The sequence below is a fragment of the Vulpes vulpes genome, chromosome 7, assembly GCF_048418805.1.
Source record: "Vulpes vulpes isolate BD-2025 chromosome 7, VulVul3, whole genome shotgun sequence".
NCBI lineage: Eukaryota > Metazoa > Chordata > Mammalia > Carnivora > Canidae > Vulpes > Vulpes vulpes.
The window spans coordinates 102,069,010-102,088,545 of NC_132786.1; the positions used below are offsets into that span (position 1 = coordinate 102,069,010).

General features: G+C 37.0%; 1 protein-coding gene across 1 annotated transcript in view; it reads right to left on the reverse strand.

Moving 5' to 3' along the window:
* IGF2BP3 (insulin like growth factor 2 mRNA binding protein 3) overlaps positions 1-19,536 on the reverse strand; it is a 149,940-nt gene that overhangs the window by 25,948 nt on the left and 104,456 nt on the right. The window contains exons 4-9 of the mRNA XM_072764544.1: positions 18,061-18,112; positions 17,902-17,965; positions 8,352-8,633; positions 4,086-4,220; positions 2,671-2,793; positions 121-256 (exon numbers count right to left, since the gene is read on the reverse strand). Of these exons, the coding sequence (XP_072620645.1) occupies positions 121-256; positions 2,671-2,793; positions 4,086-4,220; positions 8,352-8,633; positions 17,902-17,965; positions 18,061-18,112 (792 nt within the window). The remainder of the gene's footprint in view (positions 1-120; positions 257-2,670; positions 2,794-4,085; positions 4,221-8,351; positions 8,634-17,901; positions 17,966-18,060; positions 18,113-19,536) is intronic.

Genomic DNA, 19,536 nt, shown 5'->3' on the forward strand with positions numbered 1-19,536 from the left:
ATCAACTCGAAACTCTATCTAATGCTGGCACCATTTAAAGACATCAATATTAATGCAACTGAAAACATCTTTTAACTGTTCATCAAAAAATAAAGGCATGTCTTCCATGTTAAAACTAACGTTCATAGAAGCAATATCATTTTCATAAGACTCCCTGATTTTCTTCATTATCTCTTCCTCAGCTTTGGCACATGTTTCAACGTTGCCTTTAACTGTAATGGTGCGCTCTGGATTATACAGCGTCAATTCCTGCAATCTGCAGAATGAAAAAGAGGAGAAAGAAAAAAGAATGGAAATTATAGGAGGAAGACAGTTAATAACATTTCAGCCACAGATGGCAATTAAAACCCAAGTGTGGTGGCTGGCAATATGTAAAAGTGGGTGGCCAGACATGATGAAAAATGAGTAAGCCCCAAAAGACATGAATCCAAGAACTGTAAAGCTGCAGAAGAAAATACTTCCCCCACCCCTTCTCAATAAAAATTACTAGGTGCGCATAGTTGAATGAAGTTCATGTTTGGAATACAGTATACTTCTCGCATACGGTGTTATGGTGAACCTTTTTCACAATTTAACAGTGAAACATAACATGATTAGAGGGATGTACAGTTTTAGTGGAAACCAAGAACCAGACACACATAACCATTAATATAGATGCTCCTAGTCTGCACTGACCAATTCTAAACATAAGTGGCATTCTCGTGCAATTGCATTTTCTGGGTCACCAAGCAAGAAATAAGCATGGAAATATTCCCAAAAGGCAAACCAGAATTAATGTGTCCAAACTTACTTTTTGCCAATAATTTTAGAGTTTATATCAAAAATAGAGAAAATAACATAAATCAATCCATCTTGACTAAATTAAAAAGTGATCCCTTGATGACCATTTAGACTGCTATAAAGTTAGAAGGCATTAGCAATATTCAGAAATTCCCTGCTTGACCTAGATCCTACTGAAGCTTCAAAATCCACTCAGATGACATCTGAGGCTGCCTGAGCCTGAGCCTGTCAAAAACCTTGAGAGGAAGCACTGGGAGACTTAGCCATAGAAAACAAAACTAAATATGTAGATTGAAAGGACTCTGAAAATTGGTATTGCACTCCTTCATAATTGTAAAGTTAAAATTCTCATTTTTAATACTTAGCAGAATGTCTTAAGCTAAACATGAGCCAGATGAATGGGTTAGTATTCTTTAACTTTTCTCTAATTTTTTAAAAAGGTAAATATCTACACAATGAAGATTATTTCGTAGCCTTAAAAAGTGTATTTTTCATCTCTGGTCTCAACCTACCTCTCCCCTACTAAGCATTTTATAGGACAGGTTTTTTAAAATAGCTGTTTAGAATAGCTTTTAAGACTTTTTTTCTCTTAAAACCCTCCCCTTTCTGGGTGTAAAATTCAAGACAGGGTAGGATCATTTATTATATTTACCACTCTCTGAGTTTTTTTTCTTTACAGCAAGCAGACTTTCTGACTTCCTAACACTCCCTCTTCTTTGAAAACTCCTTGCTCCATAAACATGCTGCCTCTCTTTCCTTTCCATTCTTCCTGAGTTTATCATCTCTTTTCACTCAGCTTTTTTGGGTACTCTCATGTCAACTAATAATAGTTACTCTCAAAAAGAGAAACTTTTCTCTAATTTTTTTTTCTAAAGATTTTATTTACTTATTCATGAGATACACAGAGAGAAAGAGAGACAAAAAGAGAGAGAGAGAGAGAGAGAGAGAGAGAGAGAGAGAGAGAAAGAGGCAGAGACACAGGCAGAGGGAGAAGCAGGCTCCATGCAGGAAGCCTGATGGGGGACTCCATCCCAGGTCTCCAGGATCATACCCTGGGCTGCAGGCGGTGCTAAACTGCTGAGCCACCAGGGCTGTCCATCTTTTTTTTTTTTTTTTTTTTTTTTTAAGAGAAACTTTTCCATGTAATTTCAGAGCATTCAGGGACGCACGGTGTGGCAGCCAGCTTCCAAGATGACCAACTCTCCAGTAAGCATAGCCCCTCCCACACTGAGCAGAGCTGACTTGTGTAAATTATATTAGAAAAATGATAGTGTGTGATTTCGGAGGCTGTGTTATAAAGACACTGCCACTTCCTTCTTGCGCTTTCTCGGATAATCCACTCTGGGGGAAGACAACTATCAATTCTTAAAGACACCCAAGCAGCCCTGTTTGGAGGCCAATGTGCTAAGGCCTCACACCAACAGCCAGCACTGTTTTGTCAGCAACACCAAGAGGCCCCAAGCCAGAACCACCCAGTTAAGTTGCTCCTCAATTCCTGACCCATAGAAATTAGGAGAGCAATCCATGTTTACTATTGATTGTCTACAAGCTGTTAAATGTTGGGATAACTTGTTATATGACAATGGATAATAAACTAGGTTATATATTTAAACTTTGGGAATATATATCTGAAAACCTCAGACCTCAGCTAAAAATATGAATGTAAAGTACTTAGTGCTTTCTGCCTCCTTAGTAGGAACAGATAATGCTTTCAATAAGAGTTAAATAGTAACAGTAGTTGATTAAGTTTGAGAGACAAAATTTAAGTATGATGGTACAGGCTAGCTCAAATACCTTTAAGATGGGAGAAGCTCTGCCTAATATATAACCTACAACTTAAAAACAGTACTTCAAAATTTTCTAACTCAAAGAAAGCAAGGCAGCACTTACGGAGAAATTGTGATTTTAGTGTCAGTGTCTTGCTCAATTTTTTTAAGGTTTCTTCCTTCCTTACCAATAAGACGGCCTACAAAGTTATTATGGGCTAATATCTTCAAGGGAATCTCTTCTGTGCTGTAAATAAAGAAAAAAGGTCATAAAATCAGGGTAAGTAAACCTTCTCCTAGGTAAAAAGACAATATCCATTTATTAAACATTTATTTCCTACCTACCATATAGAAAGCATAATGCTAGGTAGAGTTTAAAGTCTGCTGACCTACATTCTAGCATGCATGAATAGAAGGGGCAAAACAAACAAACACAAAAAAACACTAACAAGTATTTGAAGTCAATTTTTAAAACCATTTTCTTTTATGCATCTCTGCCAAGGATTAGTATCATTAAGAAAACTTCTTCCAAGGATTAGTATCATTAAGAAAACTTCTTACTCAAATCCGTATCCCTAAATCCCCAATACCAGAACACAATGTATAAATACAAAAACAGTGTGATTTTGCTATAAACTTTAAAATGCATACCTAGAGATATATGCACAACCTATAGAAGGAAACACAAGAAACTCAACAGTGATTACTCTTTAGAAGAGTGTAAGAGCTGGAAGGGGGGCTTTCACTTTTCATTGTACCTTTTAGATTTTCCAAGTGATACCTATCACTGTTTTAAAATATCACTTGTATTATCTGGATGGTGAGCTTTTTAAAAATTTTTCTCTATTTTGAAAAAAGAACTATTATCTTAAAACATAGCAACATATATCACCATATAACTAGGATATATTTAATACATGTTAAAGATCCCTACAAACTAAGTGCTGGTGATTAGGTCCCCAGACTAACTCCAGTACCTTCTTCTGGACTCCTCTTTTAGGGTAGCCCTGTGCTCTAAGCTCAAGTGGCACAGAACCCAAACTCAGCTCAAAGTTCCTGTGGAATAGGCATTTAGAGTTTCAACCTGGAACATCCAAATAAATCTCCAGTTTGCCTTAGCACAGGATTAGGGATTTCTCCACCTCTATACTCCCTGCTGCTACAAAGCAGGGCTGGGCAGATGACAAGAACAGAGCTCCAATAGGTTCAGAGTAAAGAAGTCAGGATTTAAGGCACATTTTGGGTAAATCCCAAGGATACTTCCCGGTCCTTGAGGTGGGCTTCTTATCCCCTAAAAGTGCCTTCTTCTACAGCTAGACTTTCCCCATTCATACTAGTCACCTCATATCCAAACATGATTGAAAATGAAATACTTAAAAGACTTATGCTTTACAATCAAATCAATAATGCCAACTACGGTAGCTCTTCAGGACAGCATTTCCCTGTGTTTATTGTCAATTCCTAAGAACCGTGTCCTAGAATGCCAAAATAAAACAGCACAAACATCAACCTCTTCACAGGTTAATCCTCTTTACTCACAATTTTATATCTTGAGCTTCCTTATGCATAATCTCCAGAATAGACTTACAAGCCGCAGAGGTACCTTCAGGGGTAGAAAGTATAGTAATTGACTTCTCAGCAGCACCTGCATTCTCTTTACGATGGACATCAATTCTTATGGTGAGTGCAAGGAAAGAAGAAAAGGAGAGCTGTAAGCGTGTATTCACAATTAACAAAGTCTGTAAGTACCAACTTGAAAGTCATAGGACTTCCGGGCAAAGAGTATGATTCACTTCCCTCAGGGGTATAAACTCTTGATAAGCTGTCAACTTTGATGCCTTAAAGACAAATCTGAATTCCAGGAATACTCCCCAACCCCCATTCACCTTTCCTCAAGTAGGCACATCTTTCCATTCTGCCAAACTGTATGTGCCTAATTTTCCATTTTGGTGTCAAAGAACTAACATCTCATGTCAGAGAGCCTTGATTCAGACAAAAGGCGTTCTTCAGCTCTAAAGCAAACAGGAGCTGGAAACACACACCAACAGGGCCACCGCTGGAATCCCACAAACCAGGCTGAACTCATTATGCCACACAGAATATCCACTATCCATCATATGAGACTTCACTCATCTGTTCTCTCTTACAAGGCTCTTTCCACATTTTGCCTTCTTGAGAGAGGACAGTCCGCAAAAAAAGACAGATACAATGGAAACCCAAAAGATGGCAATTCTACTTCAAAGAAAAACAAATTGCTAATAAACACAAAATGATGTTCGCTTCACTAGTAATTACATACGTGTCAATCGAAACAAGATGCCATTGTGTTCCAGACATTCAAATAGTTTAGATAAAATTAAGTACTGCCAAGAGAATGGGTAAGTGGGTACACTCACATTTTGTTGGCATGATCTGTCAAAGCAAAAATGCTTATCTTTTGACCCAAGAATTCTACTTTTTATAATATCTCCTATGGATGTAGTCTCATATGTGGGCCTAGAGTAGTATTCCTCACCCTCAGCATTATTGACATTTTGGGGCAGATTAATTCTTCATTGGGAGAGTTGTCCTGTGTATTGAAAGATGCTCAGCAGTATCCCTGGCCTCTACCCAATATATGTTAATAGCATTCCCCTCATCCAGTTATGACAACCAAAACTGTCTCCAGACATTACCAATTGTCTGCTAGGAGACAATTTCACCACTGGTTGAAAACCACCAACCTAATAATGTTCACTGTATTACTACTTATACAGAAAGAAAATTGGAATTCTCTTTAAAATGCCCATCAGGAAGAGATGGTTAAGTAATATGTCATATAGCAGTGTAAAAACATATTGTAAAGTTACAGGTACCAACATAGTAAGAAGTCCTTCATCTTATGTGAAAAGCCACACAATACATATCATGATAGGATTTCTTTTAAAGCTACACGTTAGCAGATACAAGGAACAAGTCCTATAAAGTTACATTCCAAACTTAACAATAGCTACCCCTAGGTCTAAGATAAAAGATAACCCTCCCCTGCTTTTAAAAAATTTGGGTGCCTGTATATTTTGAATTAAATACAAAATAAGTCTTCTGTTCTTTAAAAAGTACAAGAAAGAAAATCAACTATCTGAAAAAGTGTGTCTGGGGAAAATCAAGTATTTGCAAGTTCCTCTAGCCACTGGAACACTAGAAAAGCTACAGAACTCTGGGCCATAAGAATGACCATTTCAGGGGTGCCTGGATGGCTCAGTCAGTTCTGCATCTGACTCCTGATTTCAGCTCAGGTCACAATCTCAGGGTGTTGAGATCAAACTCTGCATTTTGCTCCACACTCAGCAGGGGAGTTTGCTTGGGATTCTCTTTCGCCCTCTCCCTCAGCCCCTCCCCGCCAAATAAATAAAAATATAATATACTTGGTTTAAAAAAAAAATGACCACTTCATCACACCAATAAAGTCAATACATGGACTTCATGGTCTTAAATGTTTGAAAACTGAAGATTTATCTCAGAATTAAAATGTAGAACTAAAAATGAGGGCAATGAGTAGGTGGGAGATGGGTAAAATAAAAGGGATTAAGAGTATACTTATCATGGTAAGCACTGAGTATGTAGGCAATTGTTGAATCATTATATTGTATTCCTGAAAATAATTTAACACTGTAAGGTAATTATACACTGAATTATACTTCAATTTAAAAATATCTCCAAACCCTTAGAAAAAAAGAAAAAGGCAATTTAAAAATGAAACAATAAGGTCCACTTAGAAATAATTAAAAAGTGCCTTAGGTAATAGTCCCAACCTCAGGAACCATCTTTCCAACCACTGTTTCAATCCTCCATCACTGTAAGTATTCCTTATCTTCTAGTAGGTAACATGTTAATCTCCCTCCTCCTGGTTTATTTCCACCCATTCTCTATGTTAAGGGATTACAAAACTCTGATCCTCTGAGAGAAGGAATACTGCTTTACTGCTCAGAGTAGCCCTCTGAGACCATTCCAGAAACAGAGGATCTAATAATGACTAGTTTCAACAGCAAGAGTTAATTAAATCCACTGGCAGAACTCTGTAAATGAATCATCGGATATAACAAAAATTGCTTCCCTTCCCTCTCCATCCTCCATCTTCCTGCCTTAAATAAAACAAACAGTTCAATTTAAATCATAGAAGCCCTTTCCTCTGACAAGGAAATGAGTAGCTTTAAAGGGAAAACTCTAATCTGCCATGCGACAAGGAAGGGAAACCATTTAATAATTAGTTTCTGCAGGTAACAGTGGATCAAGAAAAGCAAGGAGCCCTTGAATTTTAATACTAAAACCAGGCAAATTTAAGATTAAAACTGATTTAAACTATGGTTCAACTGTCTTTCCCACTCCCTACATTCTGAAGCCAAAGACCACTGATTTATCACAAAGGTAATCAGTATTCAACATCTCCTGCTTCAAAGCAGAGGAAGGTAGGCGAAGGCAGGATCAGACATCGCTCTGCACAAAGAGCCGGCATGCAACACCACTAAGCACAGTTCGTTTTGGTTCTGCATGAGAAATGAGTCAGCTAGTTCAACACAGGCATGGTGCCTACGATAAATATGGATATCCTCTTAAGCCTACTGGAACAAACATACAAAAGCAAGATACAGCACCATAGCTGTACTTTCAGAAGAAGACTGCGTAATTCCTTGGACCACGTAAGATGAAATCATTTTCCTTACTAAATTTAAAAAGCAAAATAAACTACTATCATCTCTGTAGCGGGCCTAAGGCCATTTCCATACCATTCTGTAGAAAATGACACGGCCACTTCTCCCCAGTGCACTCACTCTTCTTGGGGAAACGTGGCAGTTGCTGTCCCAGATATGTGCCTAGTGTACTTTACAGAACTAAAGGTGAGCACAGTTCAGTGCTAAGCATCATTGGGTCAAACTCTCCACACAGTCTAACAGGATGGTTAACAAAGCAAAATAACTAATATATAACTCACTGAAGCTTTTAAATTGATATATATATCTTAGATATATTTTATAAAATATAAATATAAGATAATATAAGATAAATATAAGATAATATAAGATAATATAAGATAAAATGTATCTTAGATATATTTTAAGGGCATTAAACCTAATTTAATTTACACCCAGTCATTTCATTCAGTTGACAAATTTGAGAGCCTTCTACATGCCAGACAATCCGCTTGGCACTGGGACTACTGTCATAAATAAAAACAAGTAACTCCTGCTTTCTAGTCCTGCAAAGCTAGCTCCAATATTTAATGGAGAATTTTCTAATCCCTTAAAATTTGCATAGTAAAACTACTGAACAACAGCCTAAAGGAAAAGTCAATCTAACTACATGGCTTAATCATGGGATAAATTTGGACCTGTGTTGAATTATTTTTTTACTCAAGAAAAGCAAGAATGAAAGACCATCTCTGTACTGGATCCAGAAAATTACTCCCAACAACACTGAAGGCGGGTATCACTGGAGATGGGGGTGTGGATAGGGGAGCAGGAAAGAACCAAGAAGTGGCCCTTTTGTTCATCAGTGCCGCCCCCATCACAAGTAGATTAGGGATCATTTGTTTTCCATTCATGTGTGCAAATTTGAAGTTCTCTTTGAGACTACGGTTTAGCCTCAGATTTATATAAAATGAACGCTAAGGTATCAAATCACAAGGTTTTTCCGGATTTCCAAGTAATGTGCAAGGAGGGATCATAGCCACACTCAGAAGGACACCATATACGTACCTGTACAACTTACTTTGTTATTAAGATTCAAAGAGGAAAACATTAAAGCCACTGCAGCCTCAGTGATACTCACTTAGACTGTGTCTGTTTGGTAATGTTCCGAATGGTGGCACCTTCTTTTCCTATAATGGCTCCAACAAACTGGGTGGGGACCAGTAGGCGTAGAGGCAAGTCACATGGTTTCTGCTTGGAGACTGATCCTGGAGACCCTTGCCTCGATGAGCCCCTCTGCCCAAACCCACGGCGACCTCGGGGCTGCTGTGAGGGGTTCTGCTGAGCAGCCATTTCATCAGGGATGTAGGCCACTTTCAACGTGAAGCTCTCCAACTGGAATCCATTCAGTTTGTCTAATGCTCTGGAAGGTGACAAAGAGCAGAGTATGGGAAGAGAAATCCAGCTCTATAAACCTTTCAGCAAAGGAATACCCATCTCTTCCACTCAAGATCACTAGCTATAAAACTTCTGAATAAAACCACTGAACAAGTAGCAAAACCGTAACACATGTAATCCAACACCTAACACCCAACACACACACACACACACACACACACACACACACACACACACACACGGGGAAGAGAAGACCAAAAGATTCCAAAGAGAATATATTTACCACCTACCAATGAAAAGAAGAAAAAAAGCTTAATCAAAAGCGTTTGACAAAATGTTACTACCCATGAGATTAATAACAGCTTATGAGTACTCAAACAGCAAGAGGAGTTGGCAGTCTTTGTCTTGTCTGTTTTTTCCTAATCAGATGGAAAAGATAATACAAATATGTACCTCCCTCACTTCACCCTCCTAAAAAATACAAATATTAAAACATTTTTAAGATTATTTATTTAAAAAAAAAGATTATTTATTTATTAGAGATACAGAGAAAGAGAGAGAGAGAGAGAAGCAGGCTCCATGCGGGGAGCCTGATGTGGGACTTGATCCTGGGTCTCCAGGATCACACCCTGGGCTGAAGGCAGCGCTAAACTGCTAAGCCACCAGGGCTGCCCCAAATATTAAAACATTTTAAGAATTTAAGGTCAAATATCCCTAAACCACTCGGGAGATTCAAAGTAATTAATACTCAGGATAATCAGTCAATAAATTCTCAGCACCTATTATGAGCAAGGCCCCGAGAAAATAACAGTCCCTGGCCTTGTGGAGTTTATGATCTGATCTGGGGCAGAGAGGCAGAGGTGCTGGTGAACCAAAAAAAGCAAATGAAGCTATTTTCTATTTTATCTATCCATCCATCCATGCATCCATTTACCCACCTATCTCTCTATATTTTGAGAGGAGCTCCACCTTTTTCTTCATTTTTAAACCTTATTATGGAAAAGTACCCAATCTTTAGCATACATCTCAATAAATTTTCTTAAGGCAAACATGCATATCCAGATCTAGGATATACCAATTCCCCAGAGGCCCACCAGGACCTCTATTCAGTAATGACCCTTCCCCTAGGCTTCTAACACCATAGATTTATTTTGCCTGTTTCAAAATTCTATATAAATAAGTATATGAGTATACATTATGTATCATGCCTAGCATCTTTTACTTTTGTTTATAAGATTCATCTACATTGTGTTCTACCTTACCTATGCATTTTATAAGTCGATAACTCAACAAAAGATTGATAAAGATATACCCAAGATTTCAAAAGCATACAAACACTCCTAAAAATATACACTCCCCAGTACACAAGAGAATTAAAAACCAATAAAGGTCCCACATTTTTTCCCCTAGGGTTACACAAAGTCTTTGCTCAGATTCTGTTCTAATGGGCACTGAGTTCAGCCCAAGCAGGGATAGTTTAAAAAAAAAAAAAGAAAGGCACGGTGTAGTTTCTCTCTAGTTCCTCAAAGTGGTCATTTGTGGTTCACGTATTGTTTTCCTAATTTGCAGGTTCAGTTTCTGACTTGAATGCAAAGGGGAAAAAAAGAGGTAGGTCTAACACAACAAAGGGCACCACAAGCACAGAATTGGAAGACAGGCCCAGGTAAGCAGACAGGGCGCCATGTTCTCAGGACCCCTAATTCTGCTCTTTTTACTGAATCTCCTGCTGCATCACTGTCCTACAGTGTGTAGAGCACAGGAAGACATCCCAATCAAACAAATATAAAAGTAACGAGAAATTTCTTTGTCCCCATCATTAACCCCCCAAGACCCTTCCCAGAATCATTGTTAACTACGATAATGTCTGCAAATGAACCAGTACTTTCCATACATTTACACATGTATGTGTTCAGTACCCTCTTTAAAAGCATAATTGAACCTAAACTAATTTAACATTGTGTGTTAACCATACTCAAATTTAAAAGAAAGTTCTAAGAGGTACAAATTTTCAGTTATAAGGTAAATACTACGGATATAATGAACAACAGAATAACAGTTAACTCTGCTGTTTGGTTTATTTGAAAGTTAAGAGAGTAGGTTCTGAAAATTCTCATCAGGAGAAAAATTGTTTCTCCTTTTTGTATCTATGCAATGACAGATATTAATTGGTTTACCCTAGTTATCATGTCATCAAATATGTAAGTCAAGTCATGGTGTACACCTTAAAGTTACACAGTGCTTTGTCAATTCTCTCTCAATAAAACTGGTAAATAAGAAAAATTATAAATTATACCTACAAATACACACATACATACTTGAACACAAATACAGGAAAAAACAATGTATGGCTTCTAAATTATCAATATTTTGATCATTTTTTATTTAAAAATTGCTTTAAGATTCCTAAAAAAATAAAAGCATCATTGAGATCTTAATATTGTTTTGTGTCTTGCTTCCCCCCTCCCCCCAATACAGTATATCATGGGATATTTCTTGGTGATTTCTATATCCAAGGGCATTATTTCATAAGTTTCACAGGGTGATAGCAGCACACACAGCATAATTTCTTTTACCAATACTCTGATAACAGAACCCTAAATGAACATATTATTCCTTTCTTTCTCCCTCTCCTCTTTTTTCTTAAGGAAAATGTGGATTAAGGGCCATAAAATATTTTGGTTATTTCTAACGAATGACAATAGCTGAGAAATTTTATTAACATTGATGAGGTATACTTCTAGAAAGCTGGAACTGCACAAGTTTCAATGAATTAGATATTCAAAGCAACTTTCAACTTTTTCAAAAGGCCATGGTGACACAGATCACTGAAGATTCTTTCAAAAGCGTAAGGAAAGGATAGCTGGGTGGCTCAGTCAGTTAAATATCCAACTCTTGATTTCGGCTCAGGTCATGAGTCTCACATATCCTGTGTCGGGCTCCGTGCTCAGTGGATAGTCTGCTTCTTTCCCTCTCTCTCCCCCTCCATCCCTCCCTCCCCCCTAACTCATGCACACATGTGCGCACACTCTCTCAAATAAATCTAAAAAAAAAAAAAAAAAAAAAAACACAAGGAAAGCTGAATGCAATAATGAAGGTATTAACTATATCTATGAGCATAAAGGCAATACAGTTTGCTTTAATACCCTTTCCCACTATACAACTGAGTATTGCCAGCTTCAGAAGAAACAAAGTAAAATTTGTTAGAAATAAGTCAGTAACGTTATAAAAAAAGAAAAGTAAAAACTTCTTTCTTTAGAGAGAGGATCATACAAAGACGTCCTTCTCCATGGGGATAAACAGAGATATACAAGTAAATCACCAGCCGCCTCTAAGTACTCTGTGGCTATCTAAATAAAATCACACATGTCCCCAAGAAGCCGCTCTCTCAACTTAGCATACATAAACTCACTTCCAAACTTTGTTTTGCTTTAAAAAAAAATTTTTTTTTTTTAAAGGGAAAAGAAAAGATTCTCTCATTCAGAAGGTTAGACAGCCTGGTGCTCTGGTACCCAGTTAGATAGCCTGGGCCCCAACCACGCCAAACAGACTGTTCCTGTCAGAGAGCATTCAGCACATATTCTGTGTATCCCACTAATTGCCAACTAAGAGTTCTGGACTCCTCAAACCACTTGGATATGGCTGTAAAAGTACAGGAGCAACCTAACTGCATGCAACAGCTTCCTCATGATTAAAGATTTTAAGTTTTTAAATTTTAGGTCAATTGCTTTTAGCCTTTTCACCACCAAAGTTTAAAATTCAGCAATGTCATCCGATGGTCTCCTGAGTTCATGAGGCCAACATTATAGTATTTTCACCAAACCTGCTGTATATGCAAGATGTATGATAAACAATTATCATAATTACTCAAAACACATGTGTTTCCATTCAACAGAACTCAAGGATGTTTATCAAGCAAGCGCATCACACAGGATCCTGTTTCCCATCATTACAAGACTCTGCTCTGATGCGATTTTAAGAGTTAATCAGAAGGTTTTAAGTAGTTTTGCTAGCTGGTAGCACTTAATTGTGTTGATAAAAAATTTATCAGAGTGGGTCACAGTGTAGAGCTGAAAGGGCCTTGAGATAGAGAATTAGTAGTTTAACTCAAGGATGAGAAAGAGGGAGATAAAGAAGAATTGAGCCCCAGAGAAGTTAAACTTAACCAAGAATAAATACAGTTCTGAGGAATAAAAAAAAGCAGGTGGACCAGGGACCAGAATTCTAATCCAACTTGAACAGTAAGTACCCAAGTAACCTTGGAAAGATTGTTTTCTTGTCTGGCATTAGCCTCCTCCCTGACAAAACTAAAAAGTTAATGGTTCCTTTACATTTTAAAACTCCAGACCTCACTACTGTATACCACATAGTTCTGAACAAAATGAGGTTTAGCCATTATTGAAAAATCAACCATTCCTGTTTTCTCCTTGTAGCAAGAGGCTGAGACACACAAATTCAGTAATTAGTAAACATCTGGTAATACCACTGCAGGGTTACAACGTAAAGCAATAATTATGGACAAAGCCCAAATATTTACCTATAAAGGAATTTATTACTAAACTGGTTCTAAGGAAAAAAAGAAATCTCCAACAACCTAGATGTTAAGTAGACAGCTGGATACAGAGACTGTGGTAGGGATAAAAATACTATACAGAGATTACAAACAGTATAAATACAGTTATTGGCAAGACAATCTGTAGAATCTACAAAATTATCTTTGTCACTTTGTAAGTTAGGACATGGGCAATGTCTACTAAACTTGATGGTAAATTTCACAGTGTTATTTATCTCTGAATGGCAAAATGGCAAGAGATTATAGTGTCTTACTGCTTTATCAGTCATTCTTTTTCCACAATAAATCTTCTATTTACATAATTTTCAAAGTTTAAGGGTAAATTTCCTCCCCCTTAGCCATCAGCCACATTGTGTCAACTTCTCCAGATGGATGTAAAAGCATCTGCAATGCTAACTTCAAACTATAAATAAACTGTATTCCTATTCCCTAACAAAAACATCAGAAATAAGAACCTTAAAGAAAAGGAAGTATAAGAACTAAATAAATGCCTACAAATTCTGAAGGGTTATTTCTGTCACACATTACAAACCTTCCGGTGAGTAATGTCTTGTCCTTGACTGCATTATCTAAAAGTCCCCAGAGGACAGAGGAAACAGGGGATCCAGAGACCCAACCCTCTGAGACACAAGAAATACTAAAATACATACTTCTTTTTTTAATGATTTTCTTAAAGTTTTCATCATTGTTACCCTCTTTATTACTTCAACAAATTAGTAATTCAAGACTTGAGATTGCAACAAATACATGTATTTCATAGCAATGTATGTATTATTAACCTTTGATTTTTCTTAGCCAGAAGGTGGCAGGAATTTCCATGTTAAATTCTTAGAGACACAGCCTTACTGAAGAATCCTCTTAAAAGTGGCATTCATAGAGCTTTGAATAACAAAGAGGCAGTCACACAGGTTTCTAAACTAGGACTCCAATTCCTGAGTATCGGTGGCTAGCCATTATCTGAAATGAAGTATACTGTACATTTATAGGGTATTATCAATGGCAATAAAAAATGTTAGGAAAATGTATAATAGCTGCTAACTTTAGAGCTCTTACTACCTTTTAGGTATTATATTATCACAAGTGTTTTGGAGGCATTATGTTAGTTTCTCCTAATGGTCTCATGAGCTAAGAACTGTAATTATTCCCATTTACAAGACAGAGGCAAACTAAGATTAACCCAGCCAGAGTCACAGTGAGAAAACTGGTGGCACAGAGTCCATTCCTTGCAATAGGATTCTGGAGTATAGCTTCCACACTCTACTCACACCTACGCAAGCACCTCCCAGTTACATGTACTCTACAGTAACAAAGAAGCCAAATAAGATTATCAACTCAACTCTCATTACCTGAAGGTGTGAGCTTTGGATGGCTGCCAAGGAAAGAGTATGAAGAAATCACATCAGCCTAGTGTAGGCAGTAGATAGTCATATAGGAGCCCAGAGAACAGGGTTCAGTGGAGCAAGTCCTAGAGGGACCAACTCCAGCTCAAACCACTTCAAGCTGCTCTAGAAGCAACCTAGAATCAGAGGGTTGAATGTGAGGTCCTCTTTACTGGGTGCCTATATGCCAAGCCATTTGATAAGACCATTTTCTTTTAAGTATGTGTATATATGCATGAATATATTTGGTTTTTTTGCCAACCATCATTTTGCAGTTCAGAAACCTGAACATCAGAGAAGTCAAGGTTACAGTCTGAGCAGTCTGACTCGAGTCCATGCTTTCTCCATCACATCCAATGCCTCTCAAATAAAATAAATTCTCACAGAACAAGAATGCACTCCACATTTTTTAAAAGTTAGTAGAGAACTTTAATGGACAATTTTCATAACACTTTCATAAAATTGTCTTTTTCCATTTTTAAAATCTAGTAACTTTCTCTGAATACACCATTATTTTCTAATTCTCTTTGATCTCAGGAATTCTTGAGAGGGAGAAACCCAATTGGCTTATAAGGAAATTCAACTTGGGCAAGAATTAAAATCAGGTGATCCTCCCTCCACTATGTTCTTTCACCACAGAAAGGCACATCCTTGAGAACAGGGACCTTGCCTTTATTCACTGGCATCTTTTGGTTAAGTGCTGGTAATCAATAAATGTTAACTGACAAGGGGCACCTGGGTGGCTCAGTGGTTGAGCATCTGCCTTTGGCTCAGGGCATGATCTTGGAGTCCTGGGATCAAGTGCCGCAGTGGGCTTCCTGCAAGGAGCCTGCTTCTCTATGTCTCTGCCTCTCTCTGTGTGTCTCACATGAATGAATAAAATCATAAATTAAAAAATAAATAAATACTGATTAACTATTAGAATAAGAGATATGATAACTATTTCCCTTACTGAAATGCCCAATGCACTTGTTTACATTACCTAATTTATTAAATTACAAATTCCTAACAGTCTTTTTCCCTTTCTCCTTAGGATCAACAAGACCCTGCCAATTTCTAAAAACCACTACGAAGTACCTTTAGACTAAAATGTCTCTACATTCGCATTACTGTCCTGTTAGGATTAATGTACACAGTAATTCTATCTTGACTAGCCAGTCTGTACTTCCTGTGCTTGTACTCTTCTTAATCAGTTGGATTATTTTTTTAAGAGGGAAAGGAGTGTTAAATGCCAGCCCGTCCCCACTTAAGTCCCTTCCATGTCTCTTCAGTGCTATGTAAGTTATGTCTCCTTATAACTAACTGTTAAATTAAGTATTTCCCCCTTTCCCTAGCCTCATGTAAGTTTTCAAATAGACACCCAAAACAGGCCTCTATCTTCGAATACCCTTGGGTTTAACATGTTATCTCTTATTTTCCATCTAAGAGATAACTAACTGACCACCAATTATTCATGACAGAGCTTGTAAAGACTGAAATATAGAAGACAAAATGGAGCCCTCTGTGTTCTTACTGCCCTCGCTTTGATGCCCCAAAACTTTCCTGTTTTCCCCTTACACAGTTAAAGAAAAAGTTGGGTTTTTTTTTAAAGCCAGTTTTACAATTTATACCACAATTTCTATAATATCCAAACACCTCATATAAACTTAAATATTTTCAAATGAAAGAAGGATACAGACAGAAAGGAAAAATAGTGTATATTCACTATATACACTAAGTGCTTTTAAGTAGTGCTTTTAAGTATATTCAAAGTCTCATACTAACATTAAAAGTGAATCTCATGAAATCTCACTTGAGAAAAATGAAATTAACATATAATTAGTTATGACTTTTTACCCACTAAAATCAGCAAAGTCTGATGAAACCTCATGTTAAGGGTAACATCTTTATCCTATCTCCATGTTAGGGAGAATAAAGAGAAACAGACTCTCACAGTGCTAATGGGAACTTGAAGAATTTCAAGCTCTATGAAGGATAACTTGCCAGTATCCAACAACAAAAAGAAAGTACATCCATCTAGACTTAGCAAATCTAATTCCAGGAATTTAACGAATAGCTATGTTTACAAACATGCAAAATGACATGCAAAAAGGGATTCACCACAGCATTTTTCATAACTGCTAGACCCTTAATATCCAATTTGGGACTAAGTCAGTCATTCTATATCCATACAGTCAAATTATATGTAATTATAAGAAATATATTTACATGTATGAAACACTCAAATGTTAGGGGATCGTGCACACAAAGAGGAGGAAACATACACACATTGTCTTCTATGTAGTTATCTCCAAGGAAGGGGACAAAGTTGGGGACAATACTGAGAGGAAGGTTTGCACTGTATACATCTTTGTACCTTTAAAAATTTGTACATGTTACTAGTATTACCGATTTTAAAAGTAAGTTTCCATTTGTGTTATGCAAATTTCCATCTCCTTCCCAGCCCTATCTTTCATCTCATAGTCAGTCCCCTCCTTGAGGAGGTACTGCCTTCAGTAACCTAGGTGTGTTCCCACCCTTGCAGCTGGTTTCATCTTTCCCCTTTAGAGCTCAGGGTCAGTCAGCATTGTCTTTCCTTTCACCTTTCACCCAGAGAGGACAGGCAGTCTGTTCCTGCCCATACAGTATCTAGAGGTGGTTAAGACTCCCACAGTCTAATGACACTCAGCATTTTGCTATAAGCACCTTGTGGACCATTCCTACATGTTTGTGTTCCAAGTTCCTCTGTCAAAGCAGTATTTGTGGCATCCTCATCTTGTCTAGTGCTCAGTGAGTTCATTATATCAGTCCCAAGCCTACAGAATTATCTTTTCCTAGGCAAGATTATTTGATCTATGAAGTTTTGCCTGTCAACTGCATTGGAATATATTTTTCAAATCTCAAAGTAAATTACATTAATCCAATGTCTGCACACTCCTAAAGTATAATGGTAATCATTAGAAAAATCAGGGACCAAGACAACTTAGTATTCAACACTACTGTTAGTTCAACACTTGATCAACTTACCAGCTTTCCATAAAATAACAATACTGTATGCATCATACCAATAAGGGGGGGAAAAAGTCTTTATGTAATTTGGCAAGGATACCCAGGCCCAGAGCTTTTTGCAAATAGGATGTTAATCCAGCTTCACACTGCATCACTCTATTATTGGCATTAAAGACATATTGAAAATGTAGTAAATCTTTACCAATGCTGATTCTTATTAGACATTCCAACTTAAAAAGAATGGCAGGGTCCAACTTTGCAAAATAAAACTTATTTCTGCTACCCAACAGCCCAAAATATAAGCACTATACTTAACCTAGTTATTATAGATAGATTAAAAGTTCCAAACTGCTTACTGTCTAGCTTGGTCCTTACTGGAATAGGTTACATTTACGACTGCAGTTTCCGAGTCAGTGTTCACTAGAGGAAGAGAAAAGTGAAGAGAAAAAAAAAAGTTAGTTTTCTTTCTATTTCCTTCCTTTCACAAATTTGAAAGCAATTGAGAAGACATGTACCTTGCTCACAGCTTTCCACCACTCCATACTGGACTAGTAAACTATCCAGCACCTATCAGGAGGGGGAGAAAAAAATTACAGATTTTCAATTTCCCAAGTTATTCACAAGGGCAGAAATAGGTTTTAAAATCACAAAGTAATTGTGATGGAAACGAGCCAAAAAAATTAACTGGAGTTTTGAGACTACAAAAGCAAGGGAAGGGTACCATAAAGAGCACATAGTGGGCTTCTCTTTCCTGCCTATTCCCAGATCTCTGACTTTAAACTTACTTCCTATGGCTAACAAAGAAGTAGCTCAGCAAAGTATTCAAAGCCACAGCCACCTGATTCCTGAAGCTGGAGGAGAAAGCAGCACATATTTTTTCACACATATATCAACACATCATCATGAGATAAGGCCCCAAGTCAACTTTTATCTCTAAGATGTTCCTTTTCAAAGAATTCCATTTTGCAGCTATTATGAGCAAATCAGAACAGACTATTCTCAAGGCAGACTGGCAAAATAAATAAGAGAATTGATTTTCTACCCGGAGTCTTAAGTTAAAGAGTAACCTAACTGACCTGAAATTAACACTGTTAGAAAATGTGCAATTTGAAACTGTTTCTACCATCTTTCCAGCAGCTGCATTATTCTTATTATACTGTGCATGTTGTTCTAAAGAGAAACTGTTAAAACAGTAACTAAGTTCTTTTATAGTATCAACTGCAAATGTACCTCTTATGGTCTCATCAGTATAAACCAAATTCAACTGTCCTTAGCATCCAAGAACTGTAAAGTTTTTCTTTAAAAGTAAAACAAGTTTTTATCAACTTATAGCAAACCACTTACTCAACAATTTAGTTGCAAAATTAAAAGACAATTCCTTGAGAATGTTTTCTGGCCCCAAGAACACATTAAACCATTAAGAAACACTAATTTTTTTTTTTTCTAATTCCTGACTAACCTTTAAGCAATTTCTTCTAAATAAACATTTATCCCACGTGGTTTCTTTCAGGCATTTATTTTCTCTACTGATTTAAGCTTGAAATTTATAGTACGGTTTCTCTGAGAATGCGCTTTAAATTTTTCCCCTCATTTCAAATAAGGTTAATACCTATTTGTGGAATGGAATAGTTACCTATTTTTATACTGCAGTTTTGATATGGTAATGGGAGAGAAGGGGTGAAGGCAGTAGGAATAAATGCCAATTCAATGTAAATAAACACAATTCTTAATTCTTCCTAAAAGCAAGTAGTTCAGTAATACATTAGTGTCCACACATGGCTTAGCTTATACTACCTTAATTTGTACTACGACACACACATATACACATACATTTATATGTGAATATATAACATATACATATACACAGGCAAAAAATAAATGAGGCAATTTTTTAACTTAAAAAAATTAAGAAAATGTACATCAGAATTTCCACTGCATATACTGTACAAAGTTTAGTATTTTCAAAACAAAACTGCTTGGGGGGTGCCTAG